This window comes from Pan troglodytes, chromosome 9 (assembly GCF_028858775.2).
Source record: "Pan troglodytes isolate AG18354 chromosome 9, NHGRI_mPanTro3-v2.0_pri, whole genome shotgun sequence".
In the NCBI taxonomy this organism is placed as follows: domain Eukaryota; kingdom Metazoa; phylum Chordata; class Mammalia; order Primates; family Hominidae; genus Pan; species Pan troglodytes.
In genome coordinates this window covers 127,903,111-127,928,353 of record NC_072407.2, presented here as the reverse complement: position 1 = coordinate 127,928,353, position 25,243 = coordinate 127,903,111, and the positions used below count along the sequence as shown (strand labels likewise).

Here is a 25,243-nt window from a genome sequence, read left to right as displayed (position 1 = left end):
CCTCCCGTGTTCAAGCGATTCTCCTGCCTCAGCCTCCCGAGTAGCTGGGATTACAGGTGCCTGCCACTACGCCCAGCTAATTTTTGTATTTTTTAGTAGAGATGGGGTTTCACCATGCTAGTCAGGCTGGTCTCAAACTCCTGACCTCAGGTGATCTGCCTGCCTCAGCCTCCCAAAGTGCTGGGATTACAGGCGTGAGCCACCGCAGGATCGTGCCATAAATATTGTTTTATTATCCCATATTCCCCATATTTTATCGTATATGTTTTCCAGTATCATTAAAAATTCTTCACAAACTCAACTTTTAGTAGAGATTTACCTTTCATATAAATAAATATACCATAATCCACTTACCTATTCTTTATTTCTGGGCTTTAGATTATTTCTGTTTATTTACAGTTAGAAATACTGTGGTGTACATCGTGTGTGTGTGTGTGTGTGTGTGTGTGTGTTTTGCTGTGACTGAATAAGAGGAAAATTGCTTGTTATTTGACAAAAATTATTTGATCTGATGCTGAATTTCAGCGTGGTTGTAGCACTCAGTGCTTAGTGTTATGGACATGAGTCAGTGATGAACATGCATTTGTTCTTTAAGTTTTGTTTCAGCAGAGGGACCCTCCCCTCCCCACAAGAATCTTGAGGCTATATGAGAGAAATTAAACCATAAAAGACAAAAAGCATAAATAAACTTTCTGTACTTTCATTCGTTTAGGTTTCATGGCAGTTTTTTTCAGGACTTTTAAATGTACGTTAGTAGCAAATGCCTGTGGCTGTCAAAACAACAAGCAACATGCGCAGCATAGGATCATGTAGGTATAGTTGGGAGAAGCATCAGTTTTAAATGTGGGTGAAGCTAAGAAACATTCCATAGATTGAAAACACTGTCTTCAGAAGCTCAGTAATTATTTTTGAGCTATCAGGAAACTTGCTTTAGGATTTTAATTTATTCTTTAGGTTCCGATTTTCAGAAATTCACAATCCTCTACATTTTTTAAAGTTCCTAATGTCTAATTCAAACAATTCCTTCCACAGTAGTTAAATCTGCTCCCTCTTACTCTTACCCTGTTAGCAGTGAAACCAGATGACACCTGCGGCCGCCCACACAGTGCCTCTTTATGAGTGTATTCACCGTATTAAACCGCGCTTCAGTTGTTTCTTTTAAAGTGAAAAGAACCTAGTTTTGGGGACAGATAGTTCAACTAATACTGTCATTGATGGGTATGACTTAGAACAGGATGGTGAAAAGAGCAAATGTCCTCTTTCCTATTCTCTACCTGCTTCTTCCCTGAGATGTCATTAATCTTTTGCAGTCCTCTTTCTTGGTGACTCCTAAGAAGGTCTTGGGATCTTGAACACCATGCACGGAGCAGCCACTCCCAGTTGATTGAGATTGTCAATTGGGTTGAAATCTATTTACCATACAGGCTTTAGATACTTTAGTATAGATAGGTACTTCAGCACAATTGCCATATTTTGACTATTCTGCCTTTAGTTGTCTTATTATAGCTTTTCTTAGTTATGTTTTTTGTTGTTGTTGTTTGTTTGTTTTTGTTTTCCCTCAAAGGTTCAACATACAAATTTAGGGTCATTGCCATCAACCATTATGGTGAGAGTTTTCGGAGTTCAGCATCTCGTCCTTATCAGGTGGCTGGGTTCCCCAATCGCTTTTCCAACCGCCCAATAACTGGACCTCACATTGCATACACAGAGGCTGTCAGCGATACTCAGATCATGCTAAAGTGGACGGTCAGTAAACATCTTCCGGAATGAGATTTTGTGGTTTGATCATGTTAACAATCAATTTAATATTCTCATGACACAATACAGTAAACAGCAAAATTTGAACTTTTAATTGAGGGGAAGTGCAAGGGCACCAATATTTGTCTAAATAAGAGCACATATTTTGAGGAGGGGCAGGGTTAAAAGGAAAATTATTGTTTCCTCGGCTCTTATCCAAATGTTGTTAACTTAATTGCCATCATGATTCATTTTGAACCAAATGTGCTTTTATGCTTTTGAACCCAGGGAAACGTACTGCCTTATTTCTGTTTAACCTCGCAATAAGCTAAATGCTTTTAATACCTTTGAAGTAAATTAAAAATGGCCATTATTAGTATGTTTGCAAAATGAACCTAGAAAAATGTGACCAAGTAGATAAAGAAACCTTAATGAATGAGAAGGTTACATTAATTTTTCTCTTTGACAAGTCTTTGCTTCTGTTTTTTAGTACATTCCATCAAGTAACAATAACACTCCCATTCAAGGATTTTATATCTATTACCGACCAACAGATAGTGACAATGACAGTGATTACAAGAGGGATGTTGTAGAAGGTAAGTCCCCTGGCACACTGGAGTCCCTGTAAAGGCACTTTGGAGAAAGAAGGTTTATGAATATAAAATGCATCATCCCAAGTTAAGACAGTACAAAATGGAATGGTGTATGTGTTATTGCTGTTGAATTTGTCCCAAAGAAAGCCACCTTTTCCCGCTTAATATATGCAGCACCTTATATTCTGGTTGCAGAAACTTGTACAAACATTTGGGGGAAATATGATTAATCAGTAGTAGTTCATCTGAAAGAAAATTTTGATTTCTGTTTCATTTAAATGAACAGTGACCTGAGTATAAAAATGCATTATAATGTTTAGCTACTTTAAAAAAATATTATCTCACTCATTTTCACTGGAGTCTGTCCTAGAAAGATGATGTCTTAGGCATCTTGCTCACTTGTAGAGATGCTGAGAAATTGGAATGCATGTAGAAAAGAAAGAAAACAGCTAAGATGGTGAAGGGTGTTGAAACTGCTTTTTTTTTACTGCATTTAAATAGAATCCACAATTTTGCCTATGGCCTGAAGGCCCCACCTGACCTGGCTGGCCCCTGCCTACACCACGTCTCTTGCATCTCTCCCTTTCTGGCCCTTCTTTCGGTTTCCTTGTGTGCACCGAGACATTTTTGCCTCAGGACCTTGGCACAGGGTAGTCCCTGTTGCCTTTACCTAGTTGTGTGCACAGAAAAATTGTCCCACTTTTCAAAATGTTTGACGGTCAAGTTACAGGGAGTGAACTCTTCCCCGTAACTTCCCCTCGGGTGACTTCCTCTCATTTGCATGAGAAGGTACCTTGCTGTAGTTTCTAACCATACCCTTTATGTTTATTTCATAGCAGTTACCAAAGTTTAAGCACGTGGTTTTGTGTGTGTGTGTGTGCACGCATGCGCGCATGTGTGTGTGAGAGACAGAGACTGTGTGTGTGTTTGAAACTATTTTATTAAAGTCTGTCTCCTCTGCTAGATGTGAACTCCCGTGTGAGCATAGGACCTTTTCTCCCACTGCTATGTCCAGCCCCTGCAGTGGTGAGGTGGCCAGGATTGAATTCATGTATGAATGGAGTCCACAAAGAACAAGGGAATCTCTAACGATATTCAGGTTGAAAAAGACTAGCAGAGGCAACACGATAGCTGCCTTCAGATATTCAAGGACTGTTATGTGGAAGAGGAGCTGAGTCAGTTGGGGGAGGGGAAGTTGCAAGAAAGCAGCGTAAGAAAGAACTTTCTGACGTAGCATTTCTAGCATAGGTTCCCCCACAAAGTCGTAAACTCCCTAATGTTGGAAGTGCTCAGTAGAAGCTGAATGCCCGCTTCTCAGTGACATCTTGGAAGGGATTCTTGCTTTGGGAGGAAGGCTTTTTCCAAGGTCTTTTTTGCACTCCAAGATTCTGATTCTTTGAAATAAGGAATGTCCTAGTGAATTATGTCAGAAAATTGCCATAGGCCAAGGTTATTTTCCATATGACTTCTTGACGTGAAATACTGCATATAGTTTGTGTTATAATAAATTACATTATGCTGTATCACATTTCTTAAAATACTGTAGCAGTCCTTTTCATATTTATCCAGTGGAATGACTTTTGTAATATAATGAGAAATTTATGATCCAATTTTTAATGCTCAGCACATAGTAGGTGCTCAATAAATATTTTTTGAATGAGGGAATGATTGTTTCTTTTCTGCCATAACTTTTAGTGCCAAAACTATTCTGTGCTCTTAGGACTCACGATAGTAGCTGTCTCATGGGAAAGCAGAGCCTGGAAGGGGCATGAGGGGATGTTTGGGGTGGGGGGCTTTCCTGTGTTGTCTTTGTTGACTTAGATATGGGTACCATGAGCATGTCCAGCTTGTGAACATTCATTGAGCTGTACAGTTATGTGGACTTTTCTGTATGCATACTTTATGCCAGTAAAAAGCCTATTTTTAAAAAGAAATGGAAGGATAATATTTAGGTTGGTGCAAAAGTAAAAAGTAATTGCGGTCTTTGCCATTACTTTTAATGACAAAGACCGCAGTTACTTTTGCACCAACCTAATAGGGATTGTCCTCCATTTGGGGCCTGTCTAGGTCTTCCTTTTATTTCACTGGCTTTAGGGCAGTGGGGACGTCAGAATTTTATTTTAAGAATTTTTTGACAGAGGCTAAATATTTGCCATAAAATGGTTCTAAACAAGACATGTAAATAAAATGAGTATCTGTCTTTGTCTCTCTGTTTTTCTCTCTCTCATCATCATCACCCTTCTTGGTTCTATGTTCTAGAAATATCCACTAATAAACAGTTTTCCAACTATATTCTCTAGTCAAATCTTTGAGCTTTTACGAAATTCTGTAATATGCATATTGAGCATGGAAGTTGGAAATTAAGAAGCTTTTATATCTAGTAGTAGTGTCTGCAAATGTGAGTTTTGCCTTAGGTTCACAGAGCACTTGTTTATAAATGTAATATACTGAGCAGTTAGATGTTTAAGTGGACTTCACTATGCTGTGTAATTTGCTTATTCTATATTTTCAAGTTTATGCATTTGAAATTCTTCTTGTAGCAGTTGGAAACTATTGGTCTGTTCTCCAAATCACAGGAACAAAAGTATTCATCCTTTGTACTTAAAGTTTTTTTTTTTAAGTTTTAGATTACTTGTGAATTGACCCAAAATTTAAACTTTTGAAAATAAAATTAAAAGTCAAATTGTAAAAGAGTACAGTAAGAGAAGGACAATTAAGCTATCCTATTTTCTGAATTAGGTTCCACATTTAGATAAACTATAAATGTTTCCAGCACACCCGTGTTTTGGTGTTGAATATTTTTATCTTCTAAAGTTAAGTCAATTCTAAGTAAAATATCAGTCATTCTGATCTTTAAGTCTGTGTTTTGGTTTCTGTCTGAGGTAAAGCCTTACCTTTTCTAAAATATCCTTTGGGAAAATAATTGCCTATTAATCAAAGGATACGTGCTGGTTGGTCAGTTTTAAACCTAATGATGTACTTAGTTGTCTTATTCATCAATGATCAGTAAAATTATTTCTCTTTGCTGATATTTCCTATAATTTTAGCCAGTGGAAGAATAACTATAACAATGGAATATTAATCTAACAAGATATGTATCATTTTAACTATTTTTCTTTTCTTAGTAACATATCAGAAGCCTAGTTTAATGCCATTTTTATGAACGCTATGAAAGGAAAACTTCAAATCTAGTGTAGTAATTATTCAAGAGAATATTTATAGTGTAGGTGAGTGTAGGGCTGGGTTGGGAAAGACCCAAGGCTACAAAAAAAGAAGTTTTTTGGAAAGCCTTTGGATTTCAGAGACAGATCTATTCCATTTTCAACCAGTTTTGGAGTCAACATCTTTTGGGGGTCCTTTTTACATTTATAAATGGGGCGTAGAACTCCTCACTTTTGAGCCTTTCAGAGACGATCCTAAAACAAGCAGATTTTCTTCCTTAAAAAACGCGGGACTGTACAAGTGAAGGGTTTTGTACTGTTGACCTGAAAAGAGGCTTGTACTTTCAGATTGAAATATTTTTGTCTGTGTTCAGTTAGAAAGGAGTCTGGCGATATTGGTCCTGTCAGCCAAGTAGATTTAACTTGCATGTGCCGTTTTGTTTTGCTTTTTTTCTCCCCCTTTAATTAATTCTTCAATCAGTTGGGGGTATACTTGAGCTGCTAAGAAACAGTGGAGACAGTCTGAAGAGATGTTTCCACAAGGGATTAAGGGTGCTTGAAGAGTTAATTTAATCTGGCAAAAGTGTCCCTGCTTATGAAAGATTGTCACAGGTCCATGGAAGTCAACATGAAGAGTGATTTCTACTGGAGTGTTCAGTTTAGGAGTGTTTCTAAATGAAATGTTGGCTGTGTGCCACGGATAACAGAATCATTCGACTAGAGATACTTGTGTGGTTTGGAGATCTTGACTCAAAAGAAAAGCAGGAGTGGGGGTGGCGGCCAAGAGTTTCCCAGAGTAGATTTTGCTTTTTGGTGATCCTCAGCAGTTTATTCAGGCATTCGGTCATATGTCAGTTCATGTTGCATCCATGACAGTGGAATTGAGAGCTTTGCTAAGGCCATTCTTGTAACTGGTCAGTTGCTCTGGGTAGTGTACCTTTTGCTGGTCCCGAATGTCCTGTTGCTTTTTGGTGGGGGGGAACATGGTGGATTGACTTGCTGGGTTAAGATAGGGATGAAAGGACTTGGGCTTTCTTTCCTATGTGTGAAATTAACATGTATTTTATGAAAGACTCCCCACTAATTATTTTTAGTGAAACAAGTATTATTGCCAACACACACATATAGTTTTAAGTCAGTTTATCTCCTCTCTTTACCTTTTTTTCATGCCGTGTAATAGAAATGCTGTTTATCTGTGGTGCATTAGTCAAATACTTACTATTAAGTACATTTTTATTGCACAAACTACTAGATGGTAGTGGATGCTGCTCCAGCCTCATCCTGAAAACATTAACTAATTATATTGACATTATCATTTAGGCTGTATGATGTGTGAAGCCTTTTATTTTTCCTTTTAGGTTCAAAGCAGTGGCACATGATTGGCCACCTGCAGCCAGAAACCTCCTATGACATTAAAATGCAATGCTTCAATGAAGGAGGAGAAAGTGAATTTAGCAATGTGATGATCTGCGAGACTAAAGGTAGGAGAATTTTTGCTTTTCCCTGGACAGTGATAGAATTCCAACCCTGGATTACTGCTTCTGACTACTGATATATTCTGGGTTTTGTTTTGTCTTGTTTTGAGACACGGTCTCACTCTGTCACCCAGGCTGGAGTGCAGTGGTACAATCTCAACTCGCTGCAACCTCCACCTCCTGGGTTCAAGCAATTCTCATGACTCAGCCTCCCAAGTAGCTGGGACTGCAGGTGCGCACCACCACGCCTGGCTAATTTTTGTAATTTTAGTAGAGATGGGGTTTCACCATGTTGGCCAAGCTGGTCTCGAACTCCTGGCCTCAGGTGATGTACCCACCTGGGCTTCCCAAAGTGCTAGGATTACAGGCGTGAGCCACCGTGCCTGGACATGACTATTGATGTATTTGCCTAAGGAAGTTTCTGCTTTGGACCATTTTCTAGGTGCATACACTTAGACTGTCCCAACAAATGTATAATATGTGGGCTCGAATGCTTGTCTAAAAAATAGTTTACATAATCATTAATCCTGTTCATTAGTTTCTGTGTGACTCTAAGTAAATCACCTCCCTTCCTTTTTCTTTATTTTTATTTTATTTTATTTTTTTTAGAGACGGCATCTCACTGTGTTGCCCAGGCTGGTCATGAACCCTTCCGTTTTTCTTTACAAAGATATTAGAAATATTTGTTGACTACTTTCTAGATTGCTGTGAGAATGAGAATACTAATAAAAGTTTAAGAATATTAAGGAGAAGTGCAACATATGTTTAAGGTGGTTTCTTGAATGACAGATATGTAACTTCTATCTACTTGTTTAAGTGTAGTAAAGTTTAGAATTAGCAGTTGCTGATTCTAAATTGAACATTCTCAACTCTGCCTACATAGGTAGATTCACTGTCAAATGTTGCCGTCTTTAAGAAGAGAAGACACCACAGGGGAACAATAGAAATAGCTCATTAGATGTTTATGAGCAAAACCACTTGTCCACAGTCTCAGTTAATCTTCACAACAACTTTGAGAATACTGTCAACTGCAAGGAACACGACAATCTCCTCTCAGTAGGCTTCAACAGTGAGGAAATGTGTTATCCCAAAAATAAGCAGCCCAGAAGTAGGTAACTAACTCCAACGTTGTTAATTCAGGAGGCTGAGACAGGAGAATCGCTTGAGCCTGGGAGGTAGAGGTTGCAGTGAGCCAAGATTGGGCCACTGCACTCCAGTCTGGGCGAGAGAGTGAGACCTTGTCTCAAAAAAAAAAAAAAAAGTTCATTTTTTTCTGTCTTTCCTGTTTGTCATGTTCCCATTGCCACCTTGGCTCTAAGACTAGCACTGCTGATAGCTCGCCACAGTTCTGGGCATCACCTTTAAAGTGTTATAATATCTGACAGTGTCTATTTTCAGGAACAAGGAAAATTTCCCCCAACGTCCTCTACTAGATCTTCCCACCAGTCTCATTAGCCACAATTCAGCCCCACACAGCCCCTAAACCATTGACCAGATTTATCCCAGAGTTCTGTGGGGTTGAGGTAGACACCCAAACAAAATTGGAGCTCTCGTAACATGATAAAGAAGGCTGTTGAGTGAGCTGGGCAGCCATCAGGGTCTCTACAGGTGATCTTATTATTCCTTTTTAAAAATGAGGACATGAAAAAGTACGTTTTTAAAAAATGAGGAAATGGAGGCTCCAAAAGATTGAATGATAAGCCAAGGCTTAGTTCCAGCTTTTAAACTCTAAACCATGTGTGTTTCTGCTGCAATACTCACATCTTAAGCCCATATTTAAACATATATCCACATACCTTTAGACTTACCTTGAATTTCATTTGTTTAGCATATATTTGAGTGCCTTTTTGGACCAGACGCTGTGATGTGTTCATGGGATACTTGGAGTAAAGTTAAATAAAAATGAAATTTATCATCTCTGTCCCCAGGACATTTAAGAATCTAGCCAGACAAAACATAAAACATTATAACTGTTATTTATAATAGTATAATAGTATAGCTGTGATTACAATAGTATACCTCATTTTCTGACATCAGTAGGGAATGAAAAGGTTCTACCTACAGACTTTCAGGTCAGTGGAAAACAAAAAACTTCTTTGAAATGTTAACTATTCATATTGAATGACTTTTACGTAATTACATATTACATAATTCCCAGCCTGTTTAGATGGAAGATCTCACGTGTACTTCAACCTTTAAAAAATGACTGTAGGTTCTTGTGAACAATGACAGTTTTATCTTGAGTAATTGAGGAAGGTTTTCAGGGATGACAGAGGCGCTGAAGCCTGGCCGTTTTCCCTTCCCACCGAAGATCAGAGACTGCTGTGATGTTTCTTTTAGTTCTTTGGCTTCTCTTTATGTTTTTCATCTCACCTTTCTTTTTTCAGGCTGTTAGCTGTCTCTTCCTATCAGTGTTAATGGATCTCACTCACCCTTCAATGCAAGCCATCTGTCCTCAGTTTTTAACTTTAGCAAGGGGTTGGAAACCAGATCATGAAGCTTGGTAGAATTACAAATGAATTAAGAATAAAGAAAGAGTGATTAAACCTGATGGACTTCCCTAGGAGTAATCATGATCTTTAATATATGATACGGAATATCCATTGTGCCTCAGAAACTCTTTTGTTTTCTTTAGGGTTGACCAGGACATAGAATTGTATAATCTAACATACCACCTCAAGTAGAAATTTCCTTTAGCATCTCTGCCAAGTATTCATCCAGCTTTCAATAAGAGAAAACACCTTCTCTTGAAAGATGACTTCTTTTCTCATTCCCAGCTCTGTTTTGTGTGGTTGATGCTGCTAGAAAATTGAACCCCAAGTTATTGTTTGTTGAATAGATTTTTTTTTTTTTTTTTTGAGATGGAGTCTCACTCTGTCGCCCAGGGCTGGAGTGCAGTGGTGTGATCTTGGCTCACTGCAATCTCTGCCTCCCAGGTTCAAGTTATTCTCCTGCCTCAGCCTCCCGAGTAGCTGGGACTACAGGCACGTGCCACCAAGCCTGGCTAATTTTTTGTATTTTTAGTAGAGATGGGGTTTTACCATGTTAGCCAGGATGGTCTCTATCTCCTGACCTCGTTATCCGCCCAGCTCCGCCTCCCAAAGTGCTGGGACTACAGGCGTGAGCCACTGCACCCAGCCAAGTAGATTTTTATTTTTAATTTTCTTTCCTGGTTTTTCCTCTTTTTTTTAAATTATACTTTTAAGTTCTAGGGTACATGTGCACAACGTGCAGGTTTGTTACATACATATACATGTGCCGTGTTGGTTTGCTATACCCATTAACTCATCATTCCTAATGCTACCCCTCCCACATCCCCTCCCCCCATGACAGGCCCCAGTGTGTGATGTTCCCCGCCCTGTGTCCGAGGGTTCTCATTGTTCAATTCCCACCTATGAGTGAGAACATACAGTGTTTGGTTTTGCTCAGAATGATGGTTTCCAGCTTCATCCATGTCGCTACAAAGGACATGAACTCATCCTTTTTCATGGCTGCATAGTATTCCATGGTGTATATGTGCCACATTTTCTTAATCCAGTCTATCATTAGTGGACATTTGGGTCAGTTCCAAGTCTTTGCTATTGTGAATAGTGCCGCATTAAACATACGTGTGCATGTGTCTTTATAGTAGGATGATTTATAATCCTTTGGGTATATACCCAGTAATGGGATTGCTGGGTCAAATGGTATTTCTAGTTCTAGATCCTTGAGTAATCGCCACACTGTCTTCCAGAATGGTTGAACTAGTTTACACTTCCACCAACAGTGTAAAAGCATTCCTATTTCTCCACATCCTCTCCAGCACTTGTTGTTTGCTGACTTTTTAATGATCGCCATTCTAACTGGTGTGAGATGGTATCTCATTGTGGTTTTGATTTGCATTTCTTTGATGACCAGAGATGATGAGCATTTTTTCATGTGTCTGTTCAACTGAGTAGATTTTTAAAAAGCTGCTTTGCTTCTGTGGTTTGTTGGCACCATAACAGGAGATTCGGTATAATAAGCAATAATAACAGCAGAATTGATTGACCACCACTCTGAGCCAGGCTCTAAGTGCTTTCCATGGCTTAACTCATTTACCCTTCATTACCACTAGATAATTGACAGAGCTCTTACTAATATCCCCATTTCAAAATGTAAAAACTAGCTAGGCACGGTGGCTTACGCCTGTAATCCTAGCACTTTGAGAGGCCAAGGCGGGCGGATCACTTGAGGTCATCAGGAGTTTGAGACCAGCCTGGCCAATATGTTGAGACCCTGTCTCTACTAAAAATATCAAAAAAATTATCCGTGCGTGGGGGCACATGTGTGTAATCCCAGCTACCTGGGAGGCTGAGGCAGGAGAATCGCTGGAACCTGGGAGACGGGGCTGCAGTGAGCTGAGATCACACCATTGCACTCCAGCCTGGGTGACAGGGTGAGACTTTGTCTCAAAAAATAAAAAATAAATAAAAACTGAGGTTTTGGAGGTAAAAATCATACAGCTAATGATAAGTGGAGGTGAGATGTAAACATAGGCTGTGTGCTTCCAGAGACTGGCACCAACCACTTTGCTCTACTGCTTTTCTGTGACATTTAGAGACTTAAGAACATATGATTTGGGAATGAGAGAATGAGGTTTGAGTCCCACCTGTTACTAGCTTTCGTTATCGCTATTACCCAGAATACCGATGAACCGGGTAAAAGTACTGCACCTACACGGGCTCCAAAGTCTTTGTTTTTGGAATGCTTAATACTATGTGTGAGGTTTTGGAATGTCATTTTTCTAGTAGTCCAAAGCTATAACTTCTAATATTGGTAGTGAATTTTATATACATGGTAGAAGCATAAAATATGTAATCCTGAGTCTTGTTTAGCTCAAAGTATATCTGACAGAAAGGAGTTTTTGTTCCATCCATAAGTAGAAATACTTTTTTTTTTTTTTTGAGACAGAATCTCACTCTGTCGTCCAGGTTGAAGTGCAGTGGCGTGATCTGGGCTCACTGCAACCTCCTTCTCCCGGCTTCAAGCAATTCTCCTGCCTCAGCCTCCCCAGTAGCTGGGATTACAGGCACCCACCGCCACGCCTGGCTAATTTTTGTATTTTTAGTAGACACGGGGTTTCCCTGTGTTGCTCAGGCCATTCGCAAACTCCTGAGCTCAGACAGTCTGCTCACCTCGGCCTCCCAAAGTGCTGGGATTACAGGCGTGAGCCACCACGCCCGGCCTAAGTGGAAACACTTTTATTTCAACTCTGGGAGTTTTCTCCAAGTACAGTTAAGCAGATAATCATATAGCAGTTTGGATTAGACCAAGTGCATATGTTCCTTTGCCTTTAGGATTTCTCTAAAGTTTGTGGACTAAAACTTTGGCACATCAAGTTTTTAAACTTTGGAGCCCTCTTTGTGACTCATTGGTGGTCAGGTCATCTCAGTAACAAGAGTAAACAGACTGGCTTGCATTCCTAACCAGACCTCCTTCAGAGAGTAAACCATTTCATGGAGTCTGTATTCACTCTGACATCATGTTTTCCTTTATATTTCAACTAGTGAAACGTGTTCCTGGAGCTTCTGAATATCCTGTCAAAGACTTGAGTACCCCTCCAAATTCTTTGGGAAGTGGAGGAAATGTGGGGCCTGCAACCAGCCCTGCCAGAAGCAGTGACATGTTATATCTGATCGTTGGCTGTGTGCTGGGCGTCATGGTCCTCATTCTGATGGTTTTCATTGCAATGTGCCTGTGGAAGAATCGCCAGCAGAATACCATACAAAGTAAGTCACTCATAAATATTTCCTTCTCTTTTTCTAAAGATGGGTAGACAAATATTGTCAGAATAAATATTGATTTCTAACACTGTTGTATATTAGTGTCATGGTATGAAACACATTAGATACTCTTCATTCAGAGGAGATGACTTTAAAACTGTTCTAGCTGTCAGCCAGAGTAAGTGGAGCATCAAATTAAATTGCCCAGCAGACATAAACACCAAAGCCAAAACTAAGCAGGTCTCTAAGTAAATAGCTGACTTATTGCTGGGAAACTCCGGCTTTGTTGGACCACCAAAGAGGACGCATATTTGAAGCCTGAGCTCTGGAATTGCTGTAGGAACACCTTTACACTGGTACAGAGCTTGTCAACAGGGAATAGAAAAGCCATGATGGAAAGCAGGTAGTGAAAACTTGTCTAAGTCACTGTCACTGAATGACACTTCACCGATGAGGATAACGCAGCCCTGTTTCTGTACCTGATGGACTCAAGACTGCTCCAGCATGGCATCCTCTCCCTGGAGTGTGTCTAGGAATACGTGTGCTTGAACATCGATGATGGCCCTGCTTTGAAATAACAGTGAAGTAACCTAGAACCCCCTTTCTCTTTTCTCTTCCTTCAGTTCTCTTCACCTCACTGTCCTACTTTTCCTGTTATCTCAGCTATTATAAAATAGGATAATCAAATCAAGCAGAGAGTTTAGTCTTTGGTGGGAAGAAGTTTTTTGGTTTCCCCTTTGGCTCCAGAATAAGGAAATGAAAGAAAAGTGAGGGAGGACCCCAGCAGGCACTTCCAGTGGCTGTTAGCCAGTTCTCACGCATGCTCCCCTTTTAGTTACCAGTTCTGGGGGAAGAAAATACTCTGTTTGTATTGAATGATGCCTTCCAAGAGACAGGGGGAGAGATGGTGGCTGCATCAGGCTGAAAGGGATGGTGATCATTTGATTTTCTAAGTGGTTTTAATGCCATCGTCTTTAATTGTGTGAGTGCGTGTTGAATCATGAAAAGAGAAGTATTAATCTGAAAGGGATGGTGATCATTTGATTTTCTAAATGGTTTTAATGCCATTGCCTTTAATTGTGTGAGTGCGTGTTGAATCATGAAAAGAGAAGTATTAATCTGAAAGGGATGGTGATCATTTGATTTTCTAAATGGTTTTAATGCCATTGCCTTTAATTGTGTGAGTGCGTGTTGAATCATTAAAAGAGAACATTAATCTGGTCGTCCCAGCCATATTAATCAGATTAAAGTCATCCTACTTTGTGACCTGATAATGTTTAAAAATGGAAAATTCTCATGGTGGTGTTCATTCAGTCATTTATTCAAAAGATAATCATCGTCTTCTGTATACCAGGCACTGTTCTGGACAGTGGAGATGTAATGGTAAATAAAATAAACACCACCTCTGCCCTCTCAAAGTGTGTAGTTTAGTGAGACCACAAGCAGGTGTACTGAGACTACACACCTGGGCGAGAGCACACAGTAATGCGGGCAGCTAAGGAAAGGAGGGACACCTAATCCAGCCTTGGCAAGCTCTCCTACCTTCCAAGAATTTATCCAGACTCCAACAACAAATCCTGTACAGTTTGGACACTCTAGTTTCTAAGAGATACTTTACTTTTTCTAAATATATCTGGTAGATGTGCCTCTGGAAATCAGTTTTGAGGCAGTCATTTGTATGCTTTTAATAGAAGAAAATAGAAGGCTGGGCGGAGTGGCTCACGCCTGTAATCATAGCACTTTGGGAAGCCAAGGTGGGCGGATCACGAGGTCAGGAGATCGAAACCAACCTGGCTAGCACGGTGAAACCCTGTCTCTACTAAAAATACAAAGAATTAGCCGGATGTGGTGGCACGCACAAGCTACTTGGGAGGTTGAAGCAGGAGAATTGCTTGAACCCGGGAGGCAGAGGTTGCAGTGAGCCAAGATTGCGCCATTGCACTCCAGCCTGGGCAACAAGAGCGAAACTCCATCTCAAAAAAAAAAAAAAAAGAAAAGAAAAGAAAATAGAATCACTTTTTGCCTTTGGTACTCCACACCTTCCAAATTGGCTGTAATGACTAAGGAGCTATATGAATGATCAGTGACTGTATATACAAGTCCATCCTTTTACTTAACGGAGTTGTTTATTGCTACTTGAAATACCCCACCTAAAGCTAGTCTTTTGTTGTCATTTTATGCAGTTTTTTTCAGCACTTAGAAGTATAATATATAGGAGTTTAAGCACTTTTTCCTAGTATTGCCAGTACTCTGATAGTTTCAGCTTGCCCAATATATTCATTCTCTTTTGAGTAATTTCTCCCTAGGTGATTTTTCTTCCCGTTAACAGAATCATAATTAACTCAGAGTTCACAGCTATCTCTACACTCTATGGAAAATAATAGCAGTAACTTTATTAAAGCATGTCTTACAAGTAGGCTTTAAGTGAACATTTTAAAAATGTTTTTATTTTAGTCTATTTGTAGTTTCGTAGGGGTTTTATCTGTAAGACCTTCTCAGCAAGAAGATTGTCCTTTTTAGTGTCTTACTGTGTGCGTGTGTGCATGTGTGCGTGTGTGTGCGTGCGTGTGTGTGTGCGTGCATGTGCGTGCGTGTGTGCGTGCGTGTGTGCATGCGTGCGTGCGCGTGTGCGTGTGTGCGCGCGCGTGTGTGCGTGTGCGTGCGTGTGTACATGTGTGCGTGCGTGTGTGCGTGTGTGTGTGCGTGCGTGTGTGTGCGTGCGTGTGTGTGTGCGTGTGTGTCTTTTTTGTTCTCTTTTAACAGAATATGACCCACCAGGGTATCTCTACCAAGGATCAGATGTGAATGGGCAGATGGTGGACTACACCACTCTCTCAGGAGCAAGTCAGATAAATGGAAATGTTCACGGAGGCTTCCTAACCAATGGCGGTCTCAGCAGTGGCTATTCCCACCTTCACCATAAGGTCCCCAACGGAGTCAATGGAATTGTGAATGGGAGCCTAAATGGAGGGCTTTACTCCGGGCACACCAACTCTCTAACCAGGACACACGTGGATTTTGAACATCCTCATCATCTAGTGAATGTAAGAGACCTAACTATAAATAAAAGCCCCTCTGTCCCTCAGGGTGCCAAGTACCAGAACAGGGACAGCATGCTTGGCTTTGTTCAGTATAGAAACCTCACAAGTTTCCTCGAATGGAAACAGCATGGATCACTGGCAGCCCTTTGATCCAGAGTAGTCTTTGTAAGTTGTTTTCTATTGCCAGGTAATAGTTACGTTCATCAGTTTAGTTTCATTTTAAAATTATTTAACACTGAAAGTGGAATACCAGCAATGAACAGACTGGAAGTTGTTCTTTAGATGAAATGGAAATACCAAATACTTTAAATTTGATTTATCGAGAGCAGGGTCTTGAAAATGCAAATGCTGAAGAGTCAGGCAGATCAGGAAATTGTGGGAGTGAGATGGTAGCACTGGAGGCGACGGCCACCTGGAGAGCACAGACAGTGTCTTCAGGAAACAGCCGCGGTTTGACACTTACAGTCGTCATGGGCTGAGGGCGCAGTGTTGCCAAACTTTCTGATTTTTCAGAACCTCTGTAAATCCAAGTGAAATTGACAGATTTTTACATGCTGGCACCTAATTCAAATTTTTGAAAACATACGTAGGCCGTGCCAAACATCTCTGCAGGCCACCGGGTTGTGACTTCTGACCTTTCATGGGCTTCTTTTGTTTGTTTTGCCCAATATGTTTTGTTGTTGTGGCTGGTAAGCTTTTTACATTTTACAATGTTAGTATTCTTTAGCCACACAAAGAGTGATAAACCCTTAAGACAACCTTATTTCAGAGGTAACTAGTTGATAGCGTTTAATTTTTGAAATGGGAGTAGAATGACTAGCATATTTTAGACTTACGTGGGGTTCTCTGCACTAGAAAGTTTGATTTATGACATTGTTTGAATGCACATCTATATTACTTTTGATCAAATAGATAATTTGTTTAATTGATGGAATTAAGCATTCAGTTTTTGTCACTGTTCTGATTACAAATAAATTTACCATGACCCACAATATGTTACAATTTGAAGAAGCTTAGAGGTTTTTTCCCCCCATTTTCAGTTTATTAAAGATTTATTAAAATCTATTTGGAGAACAAAACTAATATATACTCATTTTAAAGCTAGAAATTGAATAGCTTTTATGTGACCTAGCTTTTGTATGTTGTGGAAGAAATATTAATTTGCTTTAATGCATCTCATTACTAAAAGAGAATCATGATTTCACTATTTTGTGTGGAAAGATACAGCATGTATTCAGACTTTCTAAACTTTTCTGGTCACCATTCCTAGTCCAAACTACTACCATTGTCCAAGAAAACTGAAGCAGAGAGCATTAACGTTTGAATAGCACACACTGTTTCCATAAGAAGAAAACATAAGGCCCATGTTTGCTTTAGTGTTTGAACACGGAACCTTGGGTTTTTTGAACAATGAATTTCTATTTAAATAATAGGTGCCCCATTTGGTGTACAATGTCAGAAGTTATCTGTGATTCTAAACTATTCGTTTTCTTACTTTTCTGGGTGGGGGAAATAGAGAAATTTTAACAGTGTTAGTGACCCTAAAAATCATTGCACTAACTTCAACATGTTGAGGGATTCAGAGAATCCCTAAGTCACAACGTTACCCTGCAGGTTGTGAACTTCATTTTCTGAGCCTTTCAGGTTTTCCCTCAGTTGGAATATAGTATAGGAGAGTTCTTTCTCTCGATATGTTCTTAATAATTCCTGTTGCTGGTTGGATCAGAAACACTGAAGGAAATTTTCAGGACTTTTGGTTTGCTTAGATTCTGGCTGCTGTTATGAAATGAATGGAAATGGAAAGTATTCTAGGAAAAACAATTGCCTGAACTTTTCCTAACCTTGAAGGCCTGCTTTGGGTTTGGGTGCAGTGTGACAGCCTCTCCCACCTTTTATCAAATTCAGTTCTGCTGTTTTTCTTCTGAAAGCAGAATTCTGCCTCTGACTATCAGGCTAGTTTAATTTTTAACTTCATTTTTGAAGAACCTTGCTGTCTGTCAAGTGAACATTTTACAATGAGGTATGTGTTAATCTGGGCATTTTTCTTAATTGCTGGGCAGTTTCCGCCAAAAGCAACATCCAAATATTAACACACCCCCTCCAGGTCATTGCTGGCTGAAGATCTACTCCATCTGGAAAAATATAGCATGCTTTAAAACTTAGCGTTGTCAAGTGAACAGACCTAATTGAAATAATTACAGGAAAATGAAGATGAGTTTATCATGTGACATCATCTACACAGGTTTTACACCCTGTTTCTCCAACTGGCATCACATGAAATTCTTCCCTGACTGCCAAGAAAGGGAAAATGAATGGAGGCTATAATGTATAATGTATTTTTGGCCCACTAGATTTGAAGGGAAGTGACTAAACTTTTCCCTTCATTTATTTACCTTTGTCTAGTACAGAAATACGTAGGAAAACATGGCAGTGAAGTTTTTGGAATACAGTTTAATCTAGTGCAGAACTCTCATTCACTCCTTTGTGAATATGGGTCAGTGATATTCACAATGACGTTGCTCTGGGAGTTGGTTAGAATATACTGTGTGTCCATTTATGGTTGACATGGCTCATGTGTATTTGTGATTATTTGGCTACTGGTCTGTGAGTACCTTCAGCATTCCTTCTTCTTTTCTTTTTCTCTGACACTCCTTCCTGTCCAGGGTGGTGGAATGTACACGGCCGTGCCTCAGATTGACCCTCTGGAGTGTGTTAACTGCCGAAATTGTCGAAACAACAATAGGTATGTTAATAATGTAGATACATTATTCACATGTATCTTAGTACATTCACACAAGCTGTTGTGAATAAGGCATATGCATCCTTTTATTTTTCCCTTCAGCAAAGGAAGTTCTTGGAATTTTACCTAGGATATAAAGTTCAGGATTTGCAATCTTAAGTTTAAAGCTGTTACTAATTTTTTGCCTCTGCTTTCTAATTTTTGTCTTTTTGTGCCTCGGTTTCTTCAGCTATACAATCTTAAAGGCTCTATTTGTCACTGAAATATTATTATAAGGCTTAATGTTTTTGAAAATTTTAAATTAGAGTCATTCTCTGTTATAAAGACTTTATCTTTTCTCACCTTTTATTTCCTACTCTATGTTATGGGATGTTATGAGGATGAATGACAGTGTTTCTGAGTGTTGGGGGGAGGGGGGACCCCTCTGTATATAGTAATTTTTTTCAAAGTAATGTTACTGAAATTTTCCTACCAGATTATCCAGTGTTTTTTTTTAATTCTTAAAATCTTAAGAAAATTAAGCAGCAAACCCTTGCTTTGAATTTTGTGTTTTAATTTTAAAAGCGGTATGTACTCACAATATTTCAAACAAGATAGAAATATGGAGAGCAGTGTGCATTTAACACACAGGATACTCGGCACACTTTCCTACGACCTCTCTCTAGAGTAATCCCAAGGATTACCAAGCTTTTTGTTGTATTAAAGTTGTTTCAGAAATCTTAGTTCTTTCTTTTACATAATGATGTTATTGAATTACATGGTGTCAAAAGTCCTTCCTTCTCAGTCCTAAAACTCTACAACCAAAAAGATTATGTCATAGTTAGTACATAAAATAACTGGAGTATGGGTGGGAGTTTAGATATTTTATTATTGAAATGATGTTTGACCTATATATTTAAAATGGATTAACAGGTTAAGAGTTGTCTCTGGGAGTTATTGAAACCAGAACTTGAAGAAGGATCAGGCCAACCATCAAATTAAAAATACATTGTTTCAGCCTGTGTTTTGAGAGTTGCAGAACAAAAGCAACAGAGCTTCTTGGAGATTGTTTGTTATCATTTACTTAACCCATTTCAGGGTGTCTATAAAAGAGCCATCTGCTTATTTTATGTACTAAGGTTTGCTTGTTACGTATTTAAATTCTATATGACCCTGGTTTTGAAAATGTTCATAACATTGAAACCACATTTTTGTCTTGAGCTTTTCATGGACTTTACCATAGTTTGTTAGGCAACATGCTAAAGACCTGGTAAAGATGGTTCATGTACCTGGCGAGTAATCAGATGGATTTAGTTACAAGTCGTCTTGCTTAAAAATTTAACGTGTTTTCTTTTGTGGTTCTTGGTCATCAGCAGATCTTGGTTCTCCTGGACAATAGAATGGTATAACGACAGGATCTCTGGTCTAAGAATAAGTAGACCTGGGCTGTGACATAGCTTAAACCTGTGATCTTGCGAAAGTAACGTAATGTTTCTGAAGCTATTTCCTTAACTAAAAAGGGGAAAATTGTCCTAGGTAATATAAGATTGCTGCCAACATAATCTGACGGTAGTCTCTGGCAATTTCCTGCCAATCATGTCTTTTTGATGAAGTATCATCTTAATATCAAGAATACATCCCATTTCCTTAGAAGGACTTATATGACCTCTGCCATTTAAATGACCTTGGCTTTGTGGCTATTTGTGTGTGTATGTAGTATTTTAGTATTTTCAAGTTTTTATTTTACAGTTTTTTTTCCTTTAAGACAATGAACAATTGTATTTCTATTAATTTTCAAGTTAATGACTTACTACATTTCATGTGTGTGGGTTTTACTGTTATCTGGGAATTTAGGTGAATTCTCTTCAGCTTGGAACACCAGATTCTTTTTCTTCCTGGTTTCAATTTTCTTCCTCATGAGAATCTGCCTGTTTAGTGCAAGTCTTTACTTGCCTGCATTGCCTTCAAGGTTAGCCAGTGTCTCACCTGGCTCCCAGCAGCAACTGTATGATTTTGACACTCAATAATTGGACAGATAAGTATCAATAAGTACCTACCTTCAGCTCTAGAAAATTTGAATTATTAAATTTAAAGATTTTAAGTCTTTTCACTTTGGAATTGAGAACAGGTATCTCCTCTTAAGATCTTACAAATGACAAAATTTGTAAAAAGCTGTGAATGCCGAAAGGTAGATGATACGTGGTTTACTCTCAAAATATAGAAAATTATAGTCAATTTATGCTTTTAGAATATCGACATTGTTACTATGAATGAGTTTGCATTTCTGAATATCAGCTGAAATAGTGTAAACATAAAAAGAAGCATGATTTCAGTTAAGTTATATGAGGGCTATCAAGTGGGCCTCATATGATTTTTGGCTGTTCAGTCAAACAAAACAAAACAAACATTTACTGAGCACTACCCCGGCTCTGGACTAGGTTCTGAGGTGTTTCCCCGTAGAAGGAATGTAAGAACAGTCATGGACATAGAAAGGATAATGTTTACATAAGAATGAATAGGCGACTTCAGTGGTTCTCAAACTTTAGCGTGCATCACTTGAAACACTTAATAAAAACGCACATTACTAGGCTCTACTCCTACTCCTATTCTTAGACCAGAGTTTCCCATTCAGCAGGTCTAGGGTGGGGCCTGAGAATTTGCATTTCTAATGAGTTCGCAGATGGTACTGATGCCCATGGTCCTGGGACCATGCTTTGAGAACCGCTGGAATAATTTGACCGGCTGTGAAGTGCAACTAGAGAATAGTAGGATATTGAAATTGGACAACTGGACTGAGTTTATATAGTGGATAACCCTGAATGTCAAGGTTTAGTAGTTTATTTAATAAACAAGTCCTATTAAATACTATTACTTAATAATAGTCCTATTAAATATTATTTATTAAATAAGCAAGTTTATTTAATAAACAAGGCCCTTTATTGAGTGCCTGTCATGTACTGGGTACTGGCCTAGGCCCTGCCTTCAGAGAGTCCATAGTCTAACAATAGTGATTCTCAGACAGAGGTAGGGATATAGTGAGTAGAGTTTGAAGAAGCACGTTGAGTTTTATAATTTTATATTTAAAGAACAGAAAAAAATCTCTGTGTCTGTAATGTCTGTGTATACAAGGGTATGCAATTTTTATATTAATCAAAAGTGGGTATGCGTTAAATGTTGAGAAACACTGGGGTAGCAGCATCACAATTGTTGCAAAGCTTGTTGAGAACAGGAATGATCTGTTCAGAGATATGCTCAGGCGGGATGAAAGATGGCGGTGCACAGGAGGGAAGGGAGGGAGGGGATCCGTGAGACATGGGGAATGGGGATGAAGAGGAAGGGATGAGTGAGACTGCAGACATGGAGTCTTCAGGACTTGGCCATTGACTGATAGGGATCTAGGAAAACAGAAGATTCCAGATGCGTAAGAAGTTTCAAACATGGATGATCTGGGTGGTAGTCATAGTAATAAGAAACTTAATAAAATGATACGTCATGAAAAGGTGATAAATTTGGTTTTAGAGTTGAAGTATGAGTTGATATCTTAAGGAGAAAGATGAAAATGCTGGTCTTGGGTTCAGGGGGTAGAATGGAACTGTGATACAGATTTAGGACCATTTTAAGTTCTATCCAAGTAATAGAACTTAAAAACAGATGAGACACCAAAGGAGACAATATCCTTGGCAGATTGATTATTTTTATATATTTAATTATTTGATGCATTTATTTGCTTTTATTTCTTATGTATTTAAAGTCATTAGACTTTCTTTTTATAAGACATCATATCTTTTGTTGTTTTTTCTTACTGCCTTAATACATCTTCAGAGAATAACAGAGATGGGAAAAGGAGAATGATAAAATAAGGAGAGTAAAAAAGAAAAAGAGAATTCCCTCCCTCCCTCCCTCCCTCCCTCCCTTCCTTCCTTCCTTCCTTCCTACCTACCTACCTACCTACAAATGTTTGCTGCAGGTCTGTAGTGAGCCAAGCACCAAACTAGGTACTGGGGATATGGCAGTGAGCATAACAGGCATTGCTCCTGCCTGCGTGGAGCTTAGAGTTTAATAGGGGAGACATATCTTTTAAGAAAATGACATAAATCGGCGGGGTGCAGTGGCTCACGCCTGTAATCCCAGCACTTTGGGAGGCTATGGCGGGCGGATCACCTGAGGTCAGGAGTTTGAGACCAACCTGGCCAATGTGAAACCCCATCTCTACTAAAAATACAAAAATTAGCTGGGCATGGTGGCAAGTGTCTGTAATGCCAGCTACACGGGAGGATGAAGCAGAAGAATCACTTGAACCCGGGAGGCAGAGGTTGCAGTGAGCCAAGATCACGCCACTGCACTCCAGGCTGGGCGACAAGAGCGAAACTCTGTCTCAAAAGAAAAAAACAAATGACATGAATAATAAAAATGAATATGTAATTAAATCTGGATGCTTTAAAGGAAAAGTAAAGACTGTGGGAGAGAGGAAAGCCCTCTGTAAGCAAGTGGCATTTTGCTGAGCTCTGAAGATTTATAAAATTAGGTCTAAGGGAAGGAAATAGGTTTAGAGCTTTCCAGGCAAAGGGGACCATTTATACACAATCTCTAAAACAGAATGCCTGAATCCTCAAAGAACTTAAAGAAGGCCAACATAGCAGAAACCTAGTAACTGGAGGAGTCAGAATTAAAAGGCGAGTGAAATCAGATCACACAGAGCCATGGCACATCTGTGGATGGTTTTAAGCAGGAATTCGTTTTTGTTTTTGTTTTCTGAGATGGAGTCTCACTCTGTTGCCCAGGCTGGAGTGCAGTGGCACGATCTTGGCTCACTGCAACCTCCACCTCCCGGGTTCAAGCAATTCTCTGCCTCAGCCTCCCAAGTAGCTGGGATTACAGGTGCCCGCCACCACGCCCGGCTAATTTTTTGTATTTTTAGTAGAGACGGGGTTTCACCATGTCAGTCAGGCTGATCTTGAACTCCTAACCTCATGATCCGCCCGTCTTGGCCTCCCAAAGTGCTGGGATTACAGGCATGAGCCACCATGCCCAGCTGAATTCGGGTTCTTAAAGAACACTCTGGATGCAGTTTGGAGACTAAATTGGATGGGGCAGGAGAGGATACCTGGAGACCAGTTAGATGGCAGTTGCAGTAGTCCAGATGAGAAACAGTAGACTAGCATAGTTGTAGGGAGAGAAAGAGAAGAATTTTGAGAGAATTAGGATTTAGAAAGAGATGAGTCTGAATGAGTCTGAGGGATTTAAAAAAAAAAAAAAAAAAAAAGACCAAGTAATTGGTTGAAGAGGCCAGTGGAGGAAGCAGTTGAAGATGATGTCTAGGTGTCTGGGCGCAGTCACTGAGGCAGAAAACACTGCAGGAGATGAAGAGGAGCTGCTACCCCACAGTATACTTCTGGGGAGTTGTCCTCTGAGATCTGGTGGTGCCTCTGCAATTCGCCTTCTTTATTCCACAGATACTGAGAACTGGAGAAGTCTTGCATGGGGCCTTTTCCGTATGGACTCTTACCTGCCCTGTGCCCTGCTACTCCAGGTTCTTTTTTCTCTGCCTTCTCAGTTGTAAACTTAAGCATATTTCTTGGAGTGAGCTTTTAAGAAACATTGCCAACCCTTGACCCCTTTTATCACCCATCTATTTTAGTAATAACCGTCTGGAGGGAAAACGTTGCCTCTATTATGTAAATGAGAGTATGATGTGAAAAGTTGAGAGCAGGTGAGGGGAGGGTGCACTGTATAGATCTGTGGGGAAGTTGTAGTTGATTCTGGGGCTCTTGTGACATGCTGTAAATGACCGCTTGCCTCACTGGGTTCCATGACCTTGAATCCTTTTTAGTTTCTTTTGATTTTCTTTTGTTTTTTTTTGAGACAGTCTCACTCCAGTACCCAGGCTGGAGTGCAGTGGTGTAGTCTTGGCTCACTGCAACGCCGCTTCCTGGGTTCAAGCGATTCTCATGCCTCAGCCTCCTTAGTAGCTGGAATTACAGGCGTGTGCCACCATGGCTGGCTAATTTTTTTGTATTTTTAGTAGAGACGGAGTTTTGCCATGTTGGCTAGGCTGGTCTCGCACTCCTGGCCTCATGTGATCTGCCCGCCTCGGCCTCCCAATGTTCTGAGATTACAGGCGCGAGCTACCGCGCCTGACCCCTTTGCAGTTTTTAAGAGTAATATGTAAAGCTCACTATGAACGCCTAGAAAGAAGCATATTTAAGGCAGCTTTGCAGAGAGCCAGTTCCTTACACCAGAGACCTAATCAAGAAATCCTTGTGCCATTTGGGCATTTCAAGAGTTAAATGGATTTTAATCAAAAAACATCAAAAGCTTTCTACCCTTCTCTTCTCTTCTCCTGAATTCAAAAGGCAGTAATGCAGTTCTGGATATGTAATTAAATGTGGCTTATTAGTTGCTTGGCTAGTTTAATGGAAAGGGATTGACATTAAATCTGGTCTTTTTTAGCATCAGCCTTGATAATTTGTAAGAGAGAGTAGAGAGGACACTGATGAAATTCACAGATGAACGGACTGAGAGATCCCATCAGGAAGGAATGAGAAATTACCTTGAAGGGTCGTAGAGAGACTGGAGATGGACAGGAAGTCTCCCAGCGAAAATCAGCTTGGAAAAATTATATAATTCATCTGGGAAAAAAAGTACAAGTTACATGGCTGATAGTCAAGAGAAGTAGTAAAACTACTGGGAACAGTGCTTTAGAGAACAAAGATACTACAAATGACTTCAGAGTTTTGTATAATGACAACCTTAAAAGTCTGTGTGTTGGATTT

The 25,243-nt window shown here is 39.6% G+C and overlaps 1 protein-coding gene across 8 annotated transcripts in view; it reads left to right on the top strand.

Annotated features, from left to right (window-relative positions):
* Nucleotides 1–25,243, top strand: part of CDON (cell adhesion associated, oncogene regulated) — a 104,774-nt gene that overhangs the window by 66,141 nt on the left and 13,390 nt on the right. For 6 of the 8 annotated variants that reach the window (XM_009424449.5, XM_016922249.4, XM_054661701.2 and 3 more), the window contains exons 13-18: nucleotides 1,565–1,746; nucleotides 2,228–2,333; nucleotides 6,850–6,972; nucleotides 12,495–12,716; nucleotides 15,474–15,754; nucleotides 18,415–18,494. In XM_009424449.5, the coding sequence (XP_009422724.1) occupies nucleotides 1,565–1,746; nucleotides 2,228–2,333; nucleotides 6,850–6,972; nucleotides 12,495–12,716; nucleotides 15,474–15,754; nucleotides 18,415–18,494 (994 nt within the window). The remainder of the gene's footprint in view (nucleotides 1–1,564; nucleotides 1,747–2,227; nucleotides 2,334–6,849; nucleotides 6,973–12,494; nucleotides 12,717–15,473; nucleotides 15,755–18,414; nucleotides 18,495–25,243) is intronic. The other 2 variants (XM_054661702.2, XM_016922253.4) reach the window with 1 other exon arrangement.